We start from the raw sequence: 21537 nt of genomic DNA, 5'->3' as shown, positions 1-21537 counted from the left end.
AAAGCTCATGGGAAGAGCATGTACAAAAAAAAAATCCAATTAAAACAGGATCAGATTCTCTACAAGGCCATGAGAAGTAAATGTGGCTATTCAATACAACAACAGGGGATATACAAAAATGAGGTTCTTTTTAGAATCTTATCCAACCTCATGGAATGAAGATAAGCATCAGCCTCAAATATTTTGTTGAGAACTGCCATTCCAAAGGTGTACAGATTGTGAAAATTGTTTTTGTTTCCACCCCCCCCCCCATAAAAATTAAAGGCTTGTGGAAGAGCTAGTACACCAAGCGGATCAGAATATAATAGACAAAAATAGGACCCGAAACATGCACGCATGGAGAAGGAAATCCAAGGAGGAAAAACGAAAAATTGGAGGCCAACTTTGAAATGTAGTTTGTCCAAGAAAGATCATGGCTGATTGTAAGACCCAGGAGTTTGAATGACTGAACTTCATCAAGAGGATGGTTCAGAAATTAGATTGGGGGGGGGGCGGAGGGACGGGGTGCCAGACGGTTCTTCTTCTGGAGAAGGATAATGTGTGTGCAATTTGTCAGGATCGATTGAGACTTACTCCAATTGCTTTACCAGCCTGTGATATTTTTTTTCCAAGTTCTGAAGAGGCTGCAACCTGAAAGATGAGGGATGTCATGGCAGAGGGTGGGGTCATCAGCAAATGGATAAAGAGGATTTTTCAGAGAGTAAGAGAGATAATTATTCATGAATATCAAAATAGGATTGGGCCAAGAACACTGCCTTGGGGCACTCCAGCCTTGACAAGGAGAGGATATGAAAGGATTCCGTTCAGTGCCACACATTAGCTACGAGAGTAGAGGAAGTTAAGCCATGTGTGGAGTTGACCATGGATGCCATAGGCAGGGAGTTTGGGAGAGTTAGGCGGGATGCCAGATGATCAAAAAAGCACGAGATATATCCAGAGACCACCTTGAACTCATGCCTGACAATGAGGGCTTCCATTCATTGTTGGGCGAGTCAAAGTAGCATGTCCAAGGTGGAGTGACCTGGTCTGAAACCAAATTGGTGATCTGAGATGAGATTGTTGGAGAATAAAAAGGTTTTCACATCAACTGCGTTGAAGGCTACCACAACCTTGCTGATGATGGAAGTAAGCTGATCGGTCTGTTGAATGGATCAGTTTTTGCACCTTTTTTGCACCTTTTTTGCACCATGCAGTGCAGTGATGTTGGCAGATTTCCAAACAGATGGAAGATGACTGAGCACAGATGATAGGGTGAAAAGTGGTGCAGAGGATGTGCAAGACCAGCAGAGTATGTTTATAGGACACGTGAGCTGATGCCATCCGGTCGAATAGCAATCAGAGTCGAGGGTTGAAAGAACCTTCACCTTCTCAGGTGCAAAAGACAGTCTAGGAGCAGTTGGGTACTGCGAATGAGGGGTTTGGAACACAAGATTCGGAAGCAAACAAAATTGAGGTGCTCAGCCTTTTCACAAGCGGAGTCAGCTGTGGTGTCATTGGAAGGGAGGGAAGTGAGGGAAGGGAGGAAGACAAGTTTGAAAGTTCATCATTGAGGTTGCGCAGATGTTGTTTTCTCACTCCTGAGAGTGGATACACTTGTTGCAGACTTTTTGGAAAGTACTGAGATTGCCTTCAGTCTAATTTGCCTTTCAGGAAGAGAAGGCAAGTTGTTTGGGAGCAACTGCCTCACCACAGGATTCAGTGACCCATGGGCAGGAAAAAAAAGGTAGGACACTTGAAGATGAGATGGGATGAATCTGTGCATGAGAAAGCAGGTTCCTGTTGAAGAATTCCCAGGACGAGTTAACATCAGGGGCAGTAGATATGGGAAACAATCCTGAAGAGGGCTGCTTGTAGTCCCTGCCAATCTGCTCTCGCAAAATGTCAGACTCGCCGGCGTTGAGGTGGTTCTCCGAGAACAGCCAGAGAGATGTCGACTTTCACAAGCATATGATCAGATGAACCGATTGGAGCAAAGGAAGAGCAGGAGACCTTTGCAGGAAAGTTAGTCATCACCAATTCCAGAAGGGAGGATTTGCCATTGGGAGAATTCTGGGTTAGAAAGTTTACAGATTGAGTCAGCCCCATGGAATCACAGAAGTCCTTTCCTGAAGTGCCATGGCTGATGAGAGGTACCAACACCCAACCAAGCTGCATGGTGACAATTGGAGTAATCACATACGAGGAAGAGAGAGTTGGGATGAGTGGTTAAAGTTTGTCCATGTTGTCTGAGAGAGTTGTAGATGGAATGGTCACTGTTAAGGGGGATGGCACATTAAACAGATGAACAAGAGGTGGGAGCAGAGATGTTGCAGCCAGAGGTACTCCTGGGGTTTGGGAGGTGCAAGATCAGTAAAAAAATGGAGTTATTGATGTAAAGTGCAACTCCACTGTCGGAGCATGGTTCAGGTCTATCAAAGCGGAAGAGATAACAAACCAAGAGGCAGAGTCTGGGATGTCCTCTGGGAGGAAGAAGGATGCTGATAAACAGATGATGTCTGCTTTATTGACAGTGGCCTGGATTGAGAGATCTGTCAGGTAAGAGTGAAGACCTCAGATGTTTGAGGTCCACACAGTTAGGGATGGGGGAGGCAGCATTGGGATGGTAAAGGGAGGCTTTGGTGAGGAGGTGGGGAGAGGGAAAAGGATTGAGTGTGTGGAGTGAAAGAGAAGGTTTTAGAGGTGCAAGCAAGGTGAGGGGGAAGCCTTTAGTGGATGCGGTGAGGAAGGAGGCAGAAAGGGGGAACATGAAGTTTTGAGGATGAGGTGGTTGCTTTTCCTGATTCCATATTCCCAATTTTGACAGGTGGAGATAAATAAAATAAAATTGAAAAAAAAATAAAAATAAATAAACGATTAAGGCAATGCAGTGATGGTCGGACAACAGTTGGATAGAAGAGACACGGAAGACACAGAGAGAGCGAGAGCGAGAGCGAGAGCGAGAGCGAGATAAAGATAAAAGAAAGAGGATAAAGTGGAGTATGGTTAACGAGGGTGGTAGAAAAGATCCTGGGATGACACAGGGGGGCAAACAAGATGGCAGTGCACTGCCCGCTTAAAGCCACAGAATGAAGAGTGCAACCAAACAGTCTTGGGAAAGCAATGACACAAACTGGAGAAAGAGAGGAACAAAGGGGTTGGAGGTGTGCCCAAAGCCAGAAATTTAGGAGGTTAACCAGAAAGGGGTTACTGAAAGAAGCTGTGCATCTTGGAGTGACTGAACAGTTAGTGGGGTGAGAGAAGAGAGGGAGCTTCATCAGAGGAGGAGACTTATCTAGGATATAAAAGCAAATTGATGCACCTCACCAAATTTGGCCCTAGATACATGCAGGGCAGAGAACCAGGCATCATATAGTGGCAATTTGACCAGATTTTACAAATTGCATGTCCTTGCAGGTTGATGTACACAAAAATAATAATAATAATAATAAATCAATAAATACACCAGAAAAAACAAAAAAATAAAATAAATACATCGCCAAACATGTTAATCCCACATGAGATACATTTACAACCTTTTTGCACAAGTCTTCGATTATAATCTTTCTTTTTTTTTAAAGCAAACAACTTTACGACCGACATTTCCCAATTCCATCAAACAGCATAATTAACAAAAACAAAAATGGGCAACACAAGTTGATGGAATCACCACACGATATGCCCAAAGGATGCATCATCCCAGTTTAGCTTCAACGGCAGAGTTGCCAATCACACCTGATATCTTGTTTTCCTTTGCATGCACTTCGTTCCTCGTGGGTATCATCGTGCGTCGGTTCTGTAACGATGTGGACGGTATATGCTCAAGGGTTTTTTTCAAATTGCATTTTTTTTTTTAACCAAAACGACCAGCACAGCTCAAATTGATCATTAGACTGCAACCTGATCGTAGCTCACCTTCGCAGACTTGGCAATTTTAACGGAAGGCACCGAAGGTGGTGGCATTACAATCTCGGCCTCGGAACAAGTATCCGAACTGACCGAGGCAAGGTCTGGGTTAAGGGAAAAGATGCTTTCCAAATCGATCTGGAAGATGATCGGATGGGTAGTCAGCACACCAGACGCATTTACGTTTTAACAACTTTGTAATCATGCTTCAATCTAAAAGCCAGATTACATTTATATTTTAGAGAATGTTCATTCACCATTAAAAGCAATACATCCACAATGCACAACATGCTCACTGTGCATAGTCACAAAAATAAAATAATAAACAAACAGTCAATCAAGAAAATAAGACAGGCAGCACAATGACAGTTCCAGCATAGAAGAGAACTAAAAAATTACATCCAGTTGATAGTCAAATCTACATTTGCACTCAGATATTTCAAGCTATTAAGTAAAGATAAAATATATAAGTTAGTGGACCAGAATATCGACTTTGAAATCATTGCTGCTGGCCCCTGCTCAATGCACCTCAACCAAACACCACCAATTGAATCCAATCGTTCAACTGTGCGAGTCTTGGTTAGCAGAATAGCCTAGGCCCGAGGGATATGCACACTCAATTCTGAGCTATCTGGCCTGGGTTTGAATCTCAACCGAACTATAAACTTGTGCTCCACATGGAAGACGAGGCATCAATGCGTGTGTGCTCTATCTTTTGAAAGGTCACGAAGCAAGTCTGCCAGCACTGATCATTTGTGGATGTTAAAGTTCACAGTCTTTCTTGAAGTGCATGTTGGGTTATTGCCAGCACCCTGAACAAATTTCAAATCACTGCCACAGGCAAACATCAGGCCTGGTCAGCTGGTTCCTGAAACAGCTGAGCCAGAAATAATGGTAATCCAGGAGAGGAAGGATAGACAGATAAATAAATAGATAAACAGATAAATAGACAAACAAACAAATAAATAAATAAATAAATAAAAAACCCCTTCTCCGATAACATCCAGAAAGTGAAAGGATCAGCAGAGGACAGCAGATTCTGAAATTGAGAACAGCGAATACCATTGTGAATAGCTCTGGCACCGAGCCACTGTCGAGAAAAGAGCAGTGAGCAGTAAAAGAGAATTCAATCAGTATGCACAGAAGCACCCCTCATGTTTAGAGGTAGGTAAAGGTGAAGAGTTATGGGGGTTGGGGGGGGGGGAGTGGAGAAGGGAGCAGGCTGCAACAAGAAATCATGCATATATGCAGCCATCAAAGAGAACAAGTAACCAAGACACCCTCTAAGCAGCACAGAGAACTTTTAAACCTTTGATGGCAAAAAAGCTGTGCAGATATGAATGTGCAGGATTAACAAGATGCTACAAACTGGAGGCATTTTCCCAATGCTTTCTCTCGATGCATACTCAGCTGCAGCCTAAGTAATGGCACACCAGTGCTGAGTTCTGGCAGACATTCCTTTCTGGACCACAGATATGCACAACTAAACAATGCAGCACAATCAGGTGTCAAGGATGAGAATGATGCAAAAATATGCAACATGGGGGATGAGACAATTTGCCCCAGGGTGCTGTTGAAGGGGGAAAAAAAAAGCCAAGCTTAAAGTTCACAGCAGCACAAACAAAAACAAAGAAAAAGATAAATATTAAAAAATTATAAATTATTTTGTGGAGGGAAAACAGCCACGTCACACTCACCTCCTTGCCTTTAGTCTCTCCACTTTCAAACCATTCCACAGTAACACTTTCATTTTCATGATTGAGTACAGTCACCATGGCTTGGTGAATCCTCCCTGGAGAGATCCCAGCAATGCAACATCAGATTAATGATTCAGCGAGTCATTTAAAATTCAGGGACATTTTCTGTCATCAACCAACAGGGCATTTAATATTTGAGCTGATAAAGGGAAACTATCTAAAAAAAAAAATATATATATATATATATATATATATATATATATAAATAAATATAATCATAAAATATATATATATATATATATATATTTTTTTTTTTTTTTTAAAGACAGACAGTCAACATGATCATTGCAAATGAAGCAAATTAGTAAATCGTTTGAAACAGGAGCCAAAACTGCAAACAATTCTAATGCTAGTGGCTATGCTTGTGACCATACCAGGACGTGGCACAAAAATCAACACGAGAGGGCATATTGGCCATACGACAACACAATCGGAACAAACTAGTTAGTCAGGAATGCACACAATTGTTTGCAAAGCCTGGGCCGAAACCAACTCTAAGGGCTGTGACACGGGAGCAAAAAACATTTGCCGGGACCCAGATCGGCTGGGAACTCCAATAGTTTTCATTGCGTCAAGCATACGTAAATCATTTGCATGGCATAGCCTCAATCTAATCTGCAATGCCTGATCACTAACTGCTAATGCACATCATGGCTGACATCACAGTTGTTTGTACTCCTTTGCTCTCCCCTGCATATTTCAATAAACATGTTACATTCACTGGGTATGGTATTTTGAGTTTGTCACTGGATCTCACCAGTTAAGAACTGTTTGGGTTCAACGTTGGATTATGACATCGGCGAGGCAAGATACCCGGCATTCCAACTGAACCCGGTATAGGCGGCGAAGAAAGGCCCGTAATCTGGTTAGGAGCGTCTCGGCTGTTTGGCAGCACAATCGCTGTTACAATAAAGTGTCCAAGGTATTACAACATATTACAATTACGGTACAGTGGTATCCAAGCTGCGGAGCAGTTACTGTGTCCGATTACGGTGACATTTAGCTTTGAAACTCACAAAGAGAAACAAAATGAACATTCTGGAACACAACCATTTCACATACGAACACACGCACACACTTGAAAAATACTGCAATCACTTAATTTCATGTGACAGGAAAATATCCAAGCTCTTTTCTGAATTGACAGCCAAACTCAACTCGACTCGAAGTGCAACTCAATAAGTTCGGGAACAGCACGAGCCGGCACGCCAGCTGCGAGCCTGAGCCACCATAAACACAACCAGAAAAACGAGAGCAACCTGCTTACAACTCAGCTAAAAAAATATATTTTTTAAAGGTGCAAACAACAATGGCAAATCGGTCGAGCGCGTACCTCTCTCTGCCAGGCTGAACAGTTTGTTTTCTATCCCATTGATAAGCTGGATCGGCATGCACACCCGAACCAAAAATCTAATCAGCTTGCTCTTGTTACCTTCCTAACACATGCCACTAGTAACGTCATAATCCATCCACAACCTTTTTAAATATCATGCTTTATATCGTTTTGGCCTCATCTCTCAATGGTGAAGAATTACTTGGAAAATTAAAAAAAAAAATTCTCATATCCAGATCTTCACTGAAGTCAAATAAATCCTGCTCAAACACTTGGAATATGTCTTTAATCCTGACAAATCACACACACTCTATCTCTTGCAAAAAGGATAGTCTGGCAAACCCTCCTTTCTACTTTCTCAACAACCTCCTTGAGTAAGTTCAGTCATTCAAACTCCTGGGTCTCACGATCAGCCATGATCATTCTTGGGCAAACCACATTTCAAAGTTGACTTCCAAAGCCAGTTGCAAACTGGGCATTCTCCATTGTACAAAGTCCTTCTTTGGCACATCTTAATTCCAATCCGACTACAAGGCTTTTATCCACAGCTTGATGGAGTCCTGCTCGCCCCTCTGGAATGCCCCCCCCCGCCTCACACCTTGCTCAGCTTGACGGTGTGGAAACCAAGGCCTTCGTGATCATTGGAATCTCCACCAATGAAGACTAGTCGATCACTTCGCCATCGCAGACTGGTCAGTGGTCTCTCTGTATTCTACCGCCTCCTTTCTGATATTGCACTCTGCTCTTTCCATGATTTTTTTTGTCCTCCTCCCTCCTCTCCCCCCCCCGTCATCCCTCCTCTCCCCCTTCCTCCCTCCTCTCCCACCCCCCCGTCGTCCCTCCTCTCCCCCCCCTTCCTCCTCTCCCCCCTCCTCCCTCCTCTCTCCCCTCCCAGGATTCTGCAAGATACAAGCGGGTCCACAATCAAACCCCTTCTGGTGAAACCATCAAAATCCAGGATCACTGCTCATCTCCACTCATTTGTTCCTCTTTTTCCTTTTTTCCACATGAAGAATCAACTTACACTTCCTATTCCATGTCATTCTTCCCTGCAGGTCTTCAAGACAGCTGTTGACCACCATCTCAGATGACACTCTATTCAAAGCCATGATCTTTTCTACCATCGTTAACCATACCAAAATCCCACCTCCCAATTTACCGGTGCATCAATCTTGACCAACGCAGCTTGGAAGCTGGGGGCAGCCAATTGCAAACCCAGCAAGTAAATGGGGGATAGCCAATCAGAAACCCAGCAAGTAAATGGGGGATAGCCAATCAGAAAATGAGCAAGTAAATTGGGAACAGCCAATTACAAGCCCAGCAAGTAAATGGGGGATAGCCAATCAGAAACCCAGCAAGTAAATGGGGAGGGGGGGAGAAGGCAGCCAATCAGAAACCCAGCAAGAAAACAGGGGGCAACCAATTAGAAACTCAGCTCAGATTTATTTTTGTTTTTAAAATATGCTTTATAGCGAACGTAGAGCTTCATACTTAACGTGTGCACATGAGAGAATAGGAAACAACAACACAATACCCTGGCAATTTGGAATCCGTGTCGTTGGCTATGACCCTTTTGCTTCCGGTTTTTGTCATGGGGAATGATGCATGCCGGGACATAAAAGCATCGTCGGAGACATGAAAGACCCAAATATCAGACATGGTGTACATTTCCTCCACTGATTTTATTAAAGATATCTCCCGCATCATCAAAAAATAATTTTTAATCGTGATTTACATTATTTGATCGCTGATCCCGAATCCAGGCCGAAGTAACCGGAAATTGCGTATACAGTTGTCAACAAGTTACAAGTAAAGTCAGAAGCGAATGCAAGAAGAATTCTACGTTCGCTTCTAGTATTTATTTTTTTAGATGAGATCCTGTTCAAGGCGGTGTAGTTGTTGTGAAGGTAATGTTGAGGTAATATATATATATATATTTTTTTTTTTTAGATGAGATCCTGTTCTAGGTGGTGTAGTTGTCGTTGTGAAGGTAATGTTGAGGTAATATTTATTTTTTCAGATGAGATCCTGTTCAAGGCAGTGTAGTTGTTGTGAAGGTAATGTTGAGGTAATATTTTTTTTTTAAGATGAGATCCTGTTCTAGGCAGTGTAGTTGTCGTTATGAAGGTAATGTTGAGGTAATATTTATTTTTTCAGATGAGATCCTGTTCAAGGCGGTGTAGTTGTTGTGAAGGTAATGTTGAGGTAATATTTAATTTTTCAGATGAGATCCTGTTCTCGGCGGTGTAGTTGTCGTTGTGAAGGTAATGTTGAGGTAATATTTATTTTTTCAGATGAGATCCTGTTCAAGGCAGTGTAGTTGTTGTGAAGGTAATGTTGAGGTAATATTTTTTTTTAAGATGAGATCCTGTTCTAGGCAGTGTAGTTGTCGTTATGAAGGTAATGTTGAGGTAATATTTATTTTTTCAGATGAGATCCTGTTCAAGGCGGTGTAGTTGTTGTGAAGGTAATGTTGAGGTAATATTTAATTTTTCAGATGAGATCCTGTTCTCGGCGGTGTAGTTGTCGTTGTGAAGGTAATGTTGAGGTAATATTTATTTTTTCAGATGATATCCCGTTCAAGGCGGTGTAGTTGTTGTGAAGGTAATGTTGAGGTAATATTGATTTTTTTTTTTAGATGAGATCCTGTTCTAGGTGGTGTAGTTGTTGTTATGAAGGTAATGTTGAGGTACTATTTATTTTTTCAGATGAGATCCTGTTCAAGGCGGTGTAGTTGTTGTGAAGGTAATATGCAGTAGTGTTCTCACGGTTATAGAAATGCACAAATAATTAATTTGATCTATAGTGGAATCATAATTTTGATCATAAACAAAACCCCCTTCCCCCTCCGGTGGTCGAGTTAATTAAAGGGACAATCATAAACAAAACCAAATGGGCTGGGGGTGACCATTTACAAACGCGGACATCAAATGTCAAGAGACATTTAGCGAAACCGTTTGCTCTTCTACAAACTCCTCTTGTAACGAAAAAATAAAATAATCATAATAATTGGGAAAGCGACGGCGATGCGGTCGGACAGCAGCGAGAACGTATCCCGCCGACCGAAGTGAGGAACAATAACCTCTCCCACCGGACAATAACGTCACCACCCCCACCCCCCTCCCGGCCGCATTGTCTGCAGACTGAACAAAAAATAAAAAATAGAATACGAGTTAGAAGCAGCACTATCCATGACATCCGAGGACAAAATAAAAACGGAAAAACAAGGCGAATAACAAGACGGAACCGAGGCGCCAAAACGCCGCACGACACGACAAGGCGAGACCGGGGGCTGAGGAAAAAGCAGGCCGCAGCCGGTAAACAAGAACGGCTGAAAGAACACCAGAGTATTAACATCGGCAAAACCAGCAACGGAAGGAAATGGACGGCAGCCCACCATCGCTGCGTTTGATTTTCACGTAGCTTCCGTTCTGTAAGTGCCCGAAATCCAGTGCCATCTTGCTACTCGGCTCAAGGTTCCAACGCACCGCGCCCTCTCTCCCTTTAACGGTCACCCGAGTTACGGCGCATGCGCACAAACGAGGCTGCGCGCGACGGGGTCTCGAATGGATTCGTGGACAGCTGCGTTCAAATATCAATCTTCTTCTTCCTCACAAATAAAAATATCAATCTTCTTCTTCCTCACAAATAAAAATATCAATCTTCTTCTTCCTCACAAATAAAAATATCAATCTTTTTCTTCCTCACAATTCAAAATATCAATCTTCTTCCTCCTCACAAATCAAAATATCAATCTTCTTCCTCACAAATCAAAATATCAATCTTCTTCTTCCTCACAAATCAAAATATCAATCTTGTTCCTCACAAATCAAAATATCAGTCTTCTTCTTCCTCACAAATCAAAATATCAATCTTCTTCTTCCTCACAAATCACAATATCAATCTTCTTCTTCTTCCTTACAAATCACAATATCAATCTTCTTCCTCACAAATCACAATATCAATCTTCTTCTTCTTCCTTACAAATCAAAATATCAATCTTCTTCCTCACAAATCACAATATCAATCTTCTTCTTCTTGCTCACAAATCAAAATATCAATCTTGTTCCTCACAAATCAAAATATCAATCTTCTTCTTGCTCACAAATCAAAAGATCAATCTTCTTCTTCCTCACAAATGACAATATCAATCTTCTTCTTCTTCCTCACAAATCAAAATATCAATCTTCTTCCTCACAAATCACAATATCAATCTTCTTCTTCTTGCTCACAAATCAAAATATCAATCTTCTTCCTCACAAATCAAAATATCAATCTTCTTCTTCCTCACAAATCAAAATATCAATCTTCTTCCTCACAAATCAAAATATCAATCTTGTTCCTCACAAATCACAATATCAATCTTCTTCTTCTTGCTCACAAATCAAAATATCAATCTTGTTCCTCACAAATCAAAATATCAATCTTCTTCTTGCTCACAAATCAAAATATCAATTTTCTTCTTGCTCACAAATCAAAATATCAATCTTGTTCCTCACAAATCAAAATATCAATCTTCTTCTTCCTCACAAATCAAAATATCAATCTTCTTCTTCCTCACATTTTAAAATTCCCTCCTCTTCTTCTTCTTCTTCTTCTTCTTCTTCTTCTTCTTCTTCTTCTTCTTCTTCTTCTTCTTCTTCTCCTTCTCCTTCTCCTTCTCCTTCTCCTTCTCCTTCTCCTTCTCCTTCTCCTTCTCCTTCTCCTTCTCCTTCTCCTTCTCCTTCTCCTTCTTCTTCTTCTTCAAAACATATCCTTGTTCGTTATCAGAACGGCATCGAATCGCGGATTACAGTATTTGTATTCTGAGGTACCATACCATATTACAGAGCGTCAGTGCTGTCAAAACAGTTTGTTGGCACAGCAAGGTGAAACTGGGTGGTTTGCCATTGCCTTCCCAGCAGTAGTAAAGGCAGGTATTTGGAATTTAGCCATGTTACCGGCGATAGATCGCCGACTCTTCGTGAAGGACGTCCTTCACGTCCACAAACCGTTGCCTGGCAGACGGGATGCTCCGTTTAACCTACATCTGAGTTATGTTACACACACTGATGAATCATCCTGCCTGTGAAACACCGGAAGAGTAGGCGAGCTATCGCCGGCACCATGAACTCCAAAAAAATTCAAAATATCTGCCATAACTAGTCGAACATCAGACCTGACCTGTGACCAACCGGTTCGCAAGAACTCGGGTTAAACTTTCCCCAGCCGACCACACAAGCAAGACAGCTTGGAGGTGAGTGACGTGTACAGTACGGACCTCTCGACCATCCTGATCCAGCTCACCCATTGCATGTACACAGTACAGTATTAGTAATAATAACCCCCCCCCTTGTGGATAAGCCCACGAGGGGAGTGCAGTGTTAGACCTCCTTTTAAGTAACGATCCCAATGTGGTGGAGTAGGTGGACGTTGGGGAGCATTTAGGAGCAAGTGACCATAACATTGTGTGTGCAAAGATTCTGTTGAGGGTTAGAGTTCAGGATAGTAGGGCAAGGCTATTAGATTTCAGGAAGGCAAACTTAGGGTATGAGGAGATAATTGGGTGAAGTAGATTGGGAGACTAACAACAGGACAATCAGGGTCAGAGAAATGGGAAACCTTCAAGGACCAAATGTGTCGAGTGCAGAGTAAGTACATTCCAATGAGGTGTGAAACTAGAAGTAGAAAGAGACCAGGGTGGTTGAGCAGTGAGATAAGGAACGCCATTAAGGAGAAGCAAAAGGCATTTATTATGTATAAAATAACAGGACTGGAGTTAGATTTATATCACTATCGGAGTAAACAGAGGCAAGTGAAGAAAATAACTCGACAAGCCAAAAGAGAGTATGAGAAGGACCTGGCTAAGAATATTAAATAGAATAGCAAGGCTTTCTTTAAGTATATCAGGGGAAAAGAACAGGTTAGAACCAGTGTGGGCCCATTGAGGAATAGCACCGGGAGAGTGGTTAGTGATGAAAGTGAGATGGCAGGCTTATTAAACAGGTATTTTTATTCAACTTTTACACAAGAACAGTCAGGAGAATTGCCAATAGCTGAGAGTATCTATCGAGGAGGTGAGGAAGGGCTTTTACAGAAGATCCAGGTTGGAGTGGAGGAAGTAAAGGAACAGCTGGGTAATCTAAGAGTAGATAAGGCTCTGGGTACAGATAATATGCAACCGAGAGTATTGATGGAGGTGCTTGAGCAGGTAAGCGAGATGTTAACAGATATTTTCAATAGTTCCCCGGAGTCAGGACAGGTACCGAGCTTTAAAGAGTTGCAAATGTAACACCATTATTTAAGAAAGGATCCAGAGAAGAATTTGGGAACTATACAACTGTTCGTTTGACATCAGTTGTGGGGAAGGTGTTGGAGACATTAATTAAGGACCAGATGAGCAACCATTAAAATAAATACAAACTGATTAAAGGTAGTCAGCATGGGTTTACTAAAGGTAGTTCCTGTCCAACAAATCTTTCAGGGTTCTATGAAGCAGTGTCTGATTGGGTGGATGAGGGAAAGGCAGTGGACATGGTATATCTAGAATTTAAGAAGGCATTTGATAAGGTACCACATCGGAGGTTGATAGCCAAAGTGAGGGCTTGTGGAGTGGCTGGACAGGTAGCTAATTGGATTACAAACTGGATTAGTGGTGGTAGGTAGCAAAGCGTGGCTGTGAGTGGGAGGATGTCTTCCTGGGACGATGTAAGTAATGGGGTACCTCAGGGATCAGTACTCGGACCATTGCTATTCATCATTCACATCAATGATTTGGATAATGGGGTGAAGAGTAAGCTTTCCAAATTTGCAGATGACACAAAGCTTGGAGGTAAGGTGGATAGCAGAGGGGGTGGTGATCAGATTCAGGCAAGTATTGATGTTTGCATAGATTGGGCAAAAGACTGGCAGATGGAATTTAACCTGAGCAAGTGTAAGGTGTTGGGGATGGGAAAGAAGAATGAAAATAGAGATTACAGGATGCAAGGGGTAATTGTGGAGCGTGTCACACAGGAGAAGGATCTGGGGGTGGTAATAGATATGGGAGGTAAGCAGGCAACACAGTGCCAGGCAGCTATAGGTAAAGCAAATGGGGTTTTACGCTGTATCAGGAGGGGGATCAATTATAAATCAAGAGGTGGTGTTAACATTGTACAGGAATTTAGTGAGGGCCACATTTAGAATATTGTGTTCAGTTCTGGTCACCACAACTCAGGAAGGACATAGATGCCATAGAGAAGGTTCAGCGCAGGGCTACTAGATTGATTCTGGGCCTACCTAGACTCAGCTATGAAGAGCGGTTGAAGGAGACAGGGCTTTATACACTAGAAAGGAGGTGGTTACAAGGAGATATGATGGAGATGTTTAAGATAATGAAAGGTATAGATAAAATAAGTGCAGATGATTTATTCAACAGAGTAGACAGTGATAGGACCAGGGCCAAAAGCCTGAAAGTAAAGAAGAGGAGAGTTAAGACGGTAGTATGGCAGGGGACTTTCACTCAGAGTAGTTAATGCATGGAATGGTCTTCCTGGAAAGGGAATGGTGGCCGAAAAAGTAGATAAGTTTAAATTGGAATTAGATAGGTACCTGGAAGTAATGGAGATCGAGGGGTAATGGGGATGTTGACAAGACCTTTTGGTAGTTTGAGCATTGATGGGTGATTGTGTGCATGTGTATGGAGTGCTGTTGGTGGGGGTCTTGTCAAGGGGGGTTGTGCAGTTGATGTTGTATATTTTTAACCAAGCCCATGCCCCCTCCCCTGAAGGGAAGAAAAAAAAATGCAAAAAATAAAAATACAATTTATTTCATTAATTAAAAACATTTTTTTGCATTTTCTTCCTTGGATCTTGTGTCGATAAATTAGTATGGTGTTTGTGCAGGCATGATGGGCTGAATGGCCTCCACCTGTGTTAGATTTCCTTGTATTTCCTTGTACTGTACAAGGAAATCTCGACACAAATGGGGATGAGACAAGAAGCCCATCATGCCAGTGTCATATGTACTCATGTCCACACCCCTCAACCCCAAACTATATTCATCAATCCACGGGCTTACTGTGTGACTATGACCGAATATACATTGTGTGACATACTTTCACATGGGAACCTAATTTTGAAAGCATTTAATTTACTTAATGCTATAAAGACTAAAAAGTTATTTTTTTCATGTGAGACATATCCAACCTCTTGTATTTATTCATCGTTAACAGCAGGTTTTTCTCAGCCAGGGCATTTACCCTACCTGAGTTGTCAGGGGTGAGGTCGGTGCGACCACTTTCCCAGTTCCAAGGAATCCTTTCACCGATATTTCAGGTAATCAAAGCTGTATGATTATGAACCTTAACCAATGACTCTCTAGAAGTGCTTTTAAATTGCGACACATTATCTCAGATCCTAGAACAAAGATTCTCCTTTGATCACTTATTAGGAAAAAAATATTGGCCATCGAAAAGGCCCAGATGGTGGCCATTTCTCACAAGATGGCCAAGATGGTGGCCATTTTCACAAGGTCAAGATGGTGGCCATTTATCACAAGAAGGCCAAGATGGTGGCCATTTCTCACAAGATGGCCAAGATGGTGGCCATTTTCACAAGGTCAAGATGGTGGCCATTTATCACAAGAAGGCCAAAATGATGGCCATTTTTCACAATAAGGCCAAGATGAATGATGAGTCAGAGCCACTCGGATTATGGTTTTCCTGGTGAAGCCACTGACGTCACAGCCTTGACAGACAGCAAGCGACTGTTGGAGCCCTTTTGGATAAGACCCAGGCATGTCGACGCGTGAAGGCGGAGAATAGGAGGCGCTTTGGTGTCGACCACATAGAAGTCGAAGCGCCCCGTTGATGACCCAGCAGAGCATTGTAGCTTGGCCACTCCATGATGAGGGACGGTGCCCTCACTGTAGCTTTTCAATAGGATCATTGAGTTAATAGTCTTGACTGGCTTTTCCATGAAATTGAATATTCTGCAAGGGAGTATTGATACCTGTGCTCCAGAGTCAACCATCACCTATACCCTATGGCCATTGATGTTGATGTTCACAAACCAAGAGACGTCTGGCTTCATGACCTCCATGTCTCCTTCCAGCAGTGTAGATACGCCATCAATGTACAAGTCACTAAGAGACGGCAGTTCGGTCGATGCCGTGCTCGTCACCAATGCATGAACATGCTTGGATTGTCGGTAGACCTCTGCGAAATGGTTCTGCTTATTACAGTTCTTGCAGCATTTCCTAAAGGCAGGGCATTGTCGAGGTTGATGAATACGCCTGTAGTTCCCACAATTTTGGGGTATGCTTCTTGCTCTTGGTCAACCCAGGCTTGAGTGCAAAGGGACCCTTGCCAACAGACTTGAGACTGCGGCACCCTTGGCGGCGAATCAAGTCAATGTCTTGGGAGAGTCCGGTGGAAGTAGCCGATGTGGGAATCGATATCATGGCCCTTGCATGTGATCTACACGACTCAGCAGCCAAACAGAGAGTTGTCGTTTTTTCTAAATTCAGTCTTGGTTCACGTAAGAGACGCTCTTTTAAAGCGAGGTTGCGCATGGAAAAAAAATGATTTTATCCCTGATCATGTTGTCAGTCTCGGCGAATTTGCATGCCTTCACCATGATGCGCAGCTTGTCCGAGTACGATTCAAATGACTGACATTCAGACTCTGCGAATTCCCAGAACTTGAATCGCTCATGGACAAGGTTCTTCTGCTGGTTGCAGTACGTGTTGAATGCCTCTTTGACAGTTTTGAATCCCTTTGAAGCAACCGCTGACTCAAACGGGAGGTCCTCGTCTACATCCACAGCATCTGGCCCAGCACAGATGAGCATAGGTGGCGACCTTTCGACTTGCTCGTCGACTCAAGGCCGGCAGCCTCAAGATACCAGTCAAGGTCCTTACTCCAGCGTCGCCAGTTCTCCGCTACATTCCCATCGAGCCAAAGATAACCAGGCGGTTTAAATTCCATCACCTTTGATGAAGAAAATCCCGAACCTCTGACACCATGTAATGACGACGGACACGAATAGGATCACCTTGCTTGGACCAACTGCTGGGTTTATTGGCGCATGTGCACACACATACAGGCCAGAGGAATACAGCCAATCAAGTAAGCATATAATTCACAACATTACATATCACTATTCGAGCGATTCTATTGAAAAAAATCTCTTATCTGCTCCACCATTGTGTGTATGTTGGTTTCTCTCTCCTCTTTGTGGACCCGCATGTCTGTGATTGCTTGGTCTTTCCACTCCTTCAAGGTGGCATCACACTGACTTCTTAAAGGGGAACCAAAGCCTCAAAGCTAATTTATCCTTTGATACTATACAAAAAAAACACACGACGTGTCTTTTTCTGATTTCTGAATTGTAGAATAAGTAAATTTGTGATTAAAAGTCGAAATCTTTTTCTTCTTCAGATTAGCCATGGTGTCACACACGAAAGTAGACCACCAGATCCGTACGGTATCCAGGTTACATCGTGGTGTGATTTAACTCAAATGGCGAATAATTTTTGATTTTCCAAAAGTTTGCCGAGTCGATGCCTCCTTGGTGCTCGTGTAGTGATACAAACCGAGATGGTTTCGTGCTACGCCAATGGCCGAAAAACCTTCTGTTTGCCAGAAATTGGACGAGGTTTGTCCGAAATACCCACATGTGGAACGGGCCTCCAAAATGTTCGCTTTTGTGCTCAAAATATTTTACAAAGCACCGTAACGAAACAACAGAGATGGCTAGATCTTGTGGTTATTCACCACGATTGAGGGAGTATGCAATACCCATGATTAAGCGGAAGAAATGGCCGTCACTCAAAACTGTAAGACCGTCTCCACCAGGCTACCGGCACAATCATGTACAGGGGGCGATTTGAGTGGTGAATCAAGCACCTGTTGCCATTGCCGAGCACCTGAAAATAATTATCTATTATCAACACAAATTTCTACCAATCAAATGAACCACCATCTGTCCATAGTGGAGAGAAAGTATGTATTTATCATCTACTCCTCTGAGAGGATTTGACCTAAGACGCTAAAACTTTCAGGGTCCCCCTTCACCATCCCCAACTAACGATCACCCCCACAATACCCCGCACCATCCTATGCCCCTCCCCCCTCCACAACCACTATCCCACACACTCACTCCACACTCCCACCCCTGCACAATCCCCCATCCACTGAGTAGGGACATCAACACCTCACAGACATGACAGTGGGACACGGCATAGACACAAATGGCGTCCGGGAAAAGTATGACATGGGACGATCCTATAACATACAAAACACTTGTTCAGCCTGTGATGGTGGGACAAAGCATTCATCACCCATTTTGTCCACGGTGTCTGAATCTGCCTGGGCAGTCGGTCTCCATGCTGTTGGGCAATTGTGGGGGGTTTCTACTTGAGTAATATATTAACCGATTTATCAATTAATACAATCCCCCCCTCCCCTTAAACCGTCACTTGAATGGAAAATCAAACCCTACCGAGCTGAACTTATCATGTGACCAGCGTTTTCATCTTCACTAACACTTCCGTCTTCCTTCTCCGAATTGCTCGCACAAGGCTCAAAACGGTACGGCTCCACAATCCCCCAAAAAACGTTTCCATCACGAATTTTTTCTCCAACCGTTTATTCAAAATTCCACTGATCAGGTTCAACATTCTGAGAACCATCAGTGTTGCTCATGACGGTGGAACCAGGACCTGAATCTGAGCTCGACATGCACTGTTTCTCTATGTAAGCCACCATTTGGATCATTCAATATGCCTTGAACATGTGACGTCACTGGCGAACTCAAAAATCGATACTCCAGGGCTTTTTCCAACACTGTGATTGGAGGAAAAAAAAAATCAATTTCAGGAAAAAAAATTTTTTTTAATGCGTTTGGGTTCCCCTTTAACACCGGTGACCCGTTGCCTTATTGCCTTTGCCTTGCACAAAACAAGTTTCACAATGTAATCATGAAGGCTGCAGAGGAATGATGTAATTTTATGGGTAAGCTTTAACTAACAGGGAATGTTCGCATGGCTACCCTGAAGGTGAACGAAGCAAAATACGATGAATCATCGACAGGTGGACGTTGATCCAGAGTGGAATGTCGCAGGAACTTATCCAGACTGTGCATACGTAAGGAGTACAGGAATCTGTCAGACTGGCAGAATAGCCGACACTATACACTAGACTACTAGAGGATTACGTTGCTTTCCTCGAAGTTATTTTCCCAATAGTGTAGTAGATAGTAGAAAAATCGTGCAAATTATGATACAAGCATCAAATTTGGCATTTCTGTTCTGCAGGGCTTTCTGACCAAATCTGCCCGATTGGCCATTTGAAAAAAAATAAAACTTCAAAAAAATTTGAAGTCACAGCTGGCTGAAATTCTTGAAGCGCAAGTGAACATCCCAGACAGAGAACCAAGGGGAGATGCAGTCATCATTGATGGCTCAGCACTTATCAATGCCCTACCTCCACGCACTTCAAAGATATTTGATGACTAAGCTAAAGAAGACATCATCCCAAAGGTGGAATCCTATGGTGCCAGGTCCGAGAGGGTGGACGTAGTGTTTGATGTGTACAAGAAGTCAAGTCTGAAGTCCGAGGCAAGGTCGAAAAGAGGGCAAGGAATCAGAAGAAGAGTGACAGGAACCAGTAAGACCCCAAGTAACTGGAGAAGCTTTCTTCGAGATGACAGCAACAAGACTGAGCTGTTTCACTTCCTTGCAGAAAAGATGTGTGAAGCACAGCGACAAGCACAGTCATTGTCACAAGGAGAAGATGCCATTAGCAACACAAGGAAGTAACTGGATACTGTGTGTCCATGTTGTTATGAAGAAGCTGACACTCGAATATTTGTACACGCCAGGGATGCAACGACGGATAGTCGCAAGTCCATTATCATTAAGGCTAATGACACGGACGTACTAGTCATAGCAATATCTGTACTGCCATCCTTACAGGAACTAGGTCTTGAGAACATGTGGATTGCCTTTGGTCAAGGAGTCAAGGCGCGATGGATTCCAGTCCATGAGGTAGTTTCTGCAATCGGGCCTGAGAAAGCTGGAGCGATCCCATACTTCAATGCGTTCACTGGATGTGACGTCGTGTCTGCCTTCCGCGGTAAAGGGAAGAAAACTGCATGGCAGACTTGGAACGTCTTTGATGATGTTTCTGAAACATTCACCAATCTCAGCCAGCATCCAACATTGATTCGTGATCTTGACTTTTTTTTTTTTTTTTTTTTTTCAAAATTTGGATTTTCAAATGGCCAATCAGGCAGATTTGATTAGAATCCCCTGGAGAACAAATGTGACAAATTTTTTGCTTGTATCATCATTTGAACAATTCCTCTCAAAAATTGCTGTTATCTGCCCCACTACTAAGTTTGAATATTAACTCGGCTATTAACTGTCACTATAATTTTATGCAAGCGGGGCTACACATCAATGTGTGTGTCGTCCCTCGGATGGCAGTTAAGCTGGGCATCCCGTCTGCTTGCATTAATTGGTGGCCGTTCAATATCCCACGTCGTCCTTCGAGAAGAGTAGACGAATTATGGCCAGCACCCTGAACAAATTACAGATTCCTGCCTGAAGTGCGAGTACAAGCGGTCTGGTCTTCTTTGAGGTTCCTTGACACCAGGTTACAGTGCTAGATATCTTCGTGTGGTTGTTGTTTGTTTAACCAACTTGATCTGCACTACAAACAAACTGACAAAGTGGTTCGCATGTTTCACATGTGTATGGCCTCCCTTGGACACGCACAAACAGGAATCTGCCTCCAAATTAAACAGCTGCAGGTGGTTCAGCTTTAGGTTTTCCTCCAATCATCATCAATCCACTTGTGGCCTGTTGAGCCAAACCTCGTGATGATTCATGAAACACGTCTTCATATTATCATCTTTGGTTCTTCGAATGACGTAAGAAAATGTAATTTTAACATGAGGACCTCATGACAGCTGAGTACAGATGAACAAACTCATTCCTGCCAAGGTTGGAACCGGTTTACCTGCTTTGTCATACCTGGAATTTATCAGGGAACTTTTTTTCTGTACAGTGATATATTTGCATAAACCAGTGTGGAATGTACAATGAAAGGAACAAGTTTGTGTTTACTATGAGGAGGTTCCACATTGATGGTTGAACTCCATCGTGCTGGTACGTTCATCAAACGATTCCGAGTGTTAGAGTTTTGTTTTTATCGATATCGTGCTTCACGTAAATGTTATGACCTGATCCGCCGCGGAAGGTGGACAGAGTTTATTTTCACACCTGTCTGCTTGTCAGTTTGTCTGTGTTGTCTGTTTGTTTGACTGTGAGCAGGATATCTCACAAAATATATGGACGGATTGGGAAGAAATTTGGTGGACAGCTTGAGGATGTGACGAGGAAGAATTGATTCGATTTTGATGAAAATCCGGATCCAGATCCGAATGTTAAAGTTTTTAAAAAGTGATTCTTTACCATTGAGAGATGGGGGGGGGGGCAAAAACAATATATAGCATGATATTTCAAAAAGTTGTGGACGAGTTTTGACAAAAGTAGGTGGATGAGTTAGTTCGGTGATGAGAACAAGCCGATTCGATTTTG

At 42.8% G+C, this 21537-nt stretch overlaps 2 protein-coding genes across 12 annotated transcripts in view; one reads left to right on the top strand and one right to left on the bottom strand.

Annotated features, from left to right (window-relative positions):
* KIF2A (kinesin family member 2A) overlaps window positions 1–10591 on the bottom strand; it is a 66527-nt gene extending 55936 nt beyond the window's left edge. Inside the window, exons 1-4 of one of the 3 annotated variants that reach the window (XM_085885301.1) lie at window positions 10370–10591; window positions 5580–5674; window positions 3892–4020; window positions 3712–3772 (exon numbers count right to left, since the gene is read on the bottom strand). In XM_085885301.1, the coding sequence (XP_085741427.1) occupies window positions 3712–3772; window positions 3892–4020; window positions 5580–5674; window positions 10370–10430 (346 nt within the window). In that variant the 5' untranslated portion in view covers window positions 10431–10591. The remainder of the gene's footprint in view (window positions 1–3711; window positions 3773–3891; window positions 4021–5579; window positions 5675–10369) is intronic. The other 2 variants (XM_085885299.1, XM_085885302.1) reach the window with 2 other exon arrangements.
* A 10380-nt stretch (window positions 10592–20971) lies between these two features.
* LOC147024911 (SH3 domain-containing kinase-binding protein 1-like) overlaps window positions 20972–21537 on the top strand; it is a 72197-nt gene continuing 71631 nt past the window's right edge. For 6 of the 9 annotated variants that reach the window (XM_085885291.1, XM_085885295.1, XM_085885297.1 and 3 more), the window contains exon 1: window positions 20972–21105. The gene's annotated coding sequence lies outside the window, so the exon portion shown is untranslated. The remainder of the gene's footprint in view (window positions 21106–21537) is intronic. The other 3 variants (XM_085885292.1, XM_085885298.1, XM_085885296.1) reach the window with 3 other exon arrangements.

Source organism: Eptatretus burgeri, chromosome 6, assembly GCF_056783735.1.
Source record: "Eptatretus burgeri isolate ZD-2024b chromosome 6, Ebu_testis_v1, whole genome shotgun sequence".
Classification (NCBI taxonomy): Eukaryota; Metazoa; Chordata; class Myxini; order Myxiniformes; family Myxinidae; genus Eptatretus; species Eptatretus burgeri.
This window is presented reverse-complemented; position numbering and strand designations above follow the sequence as displayed.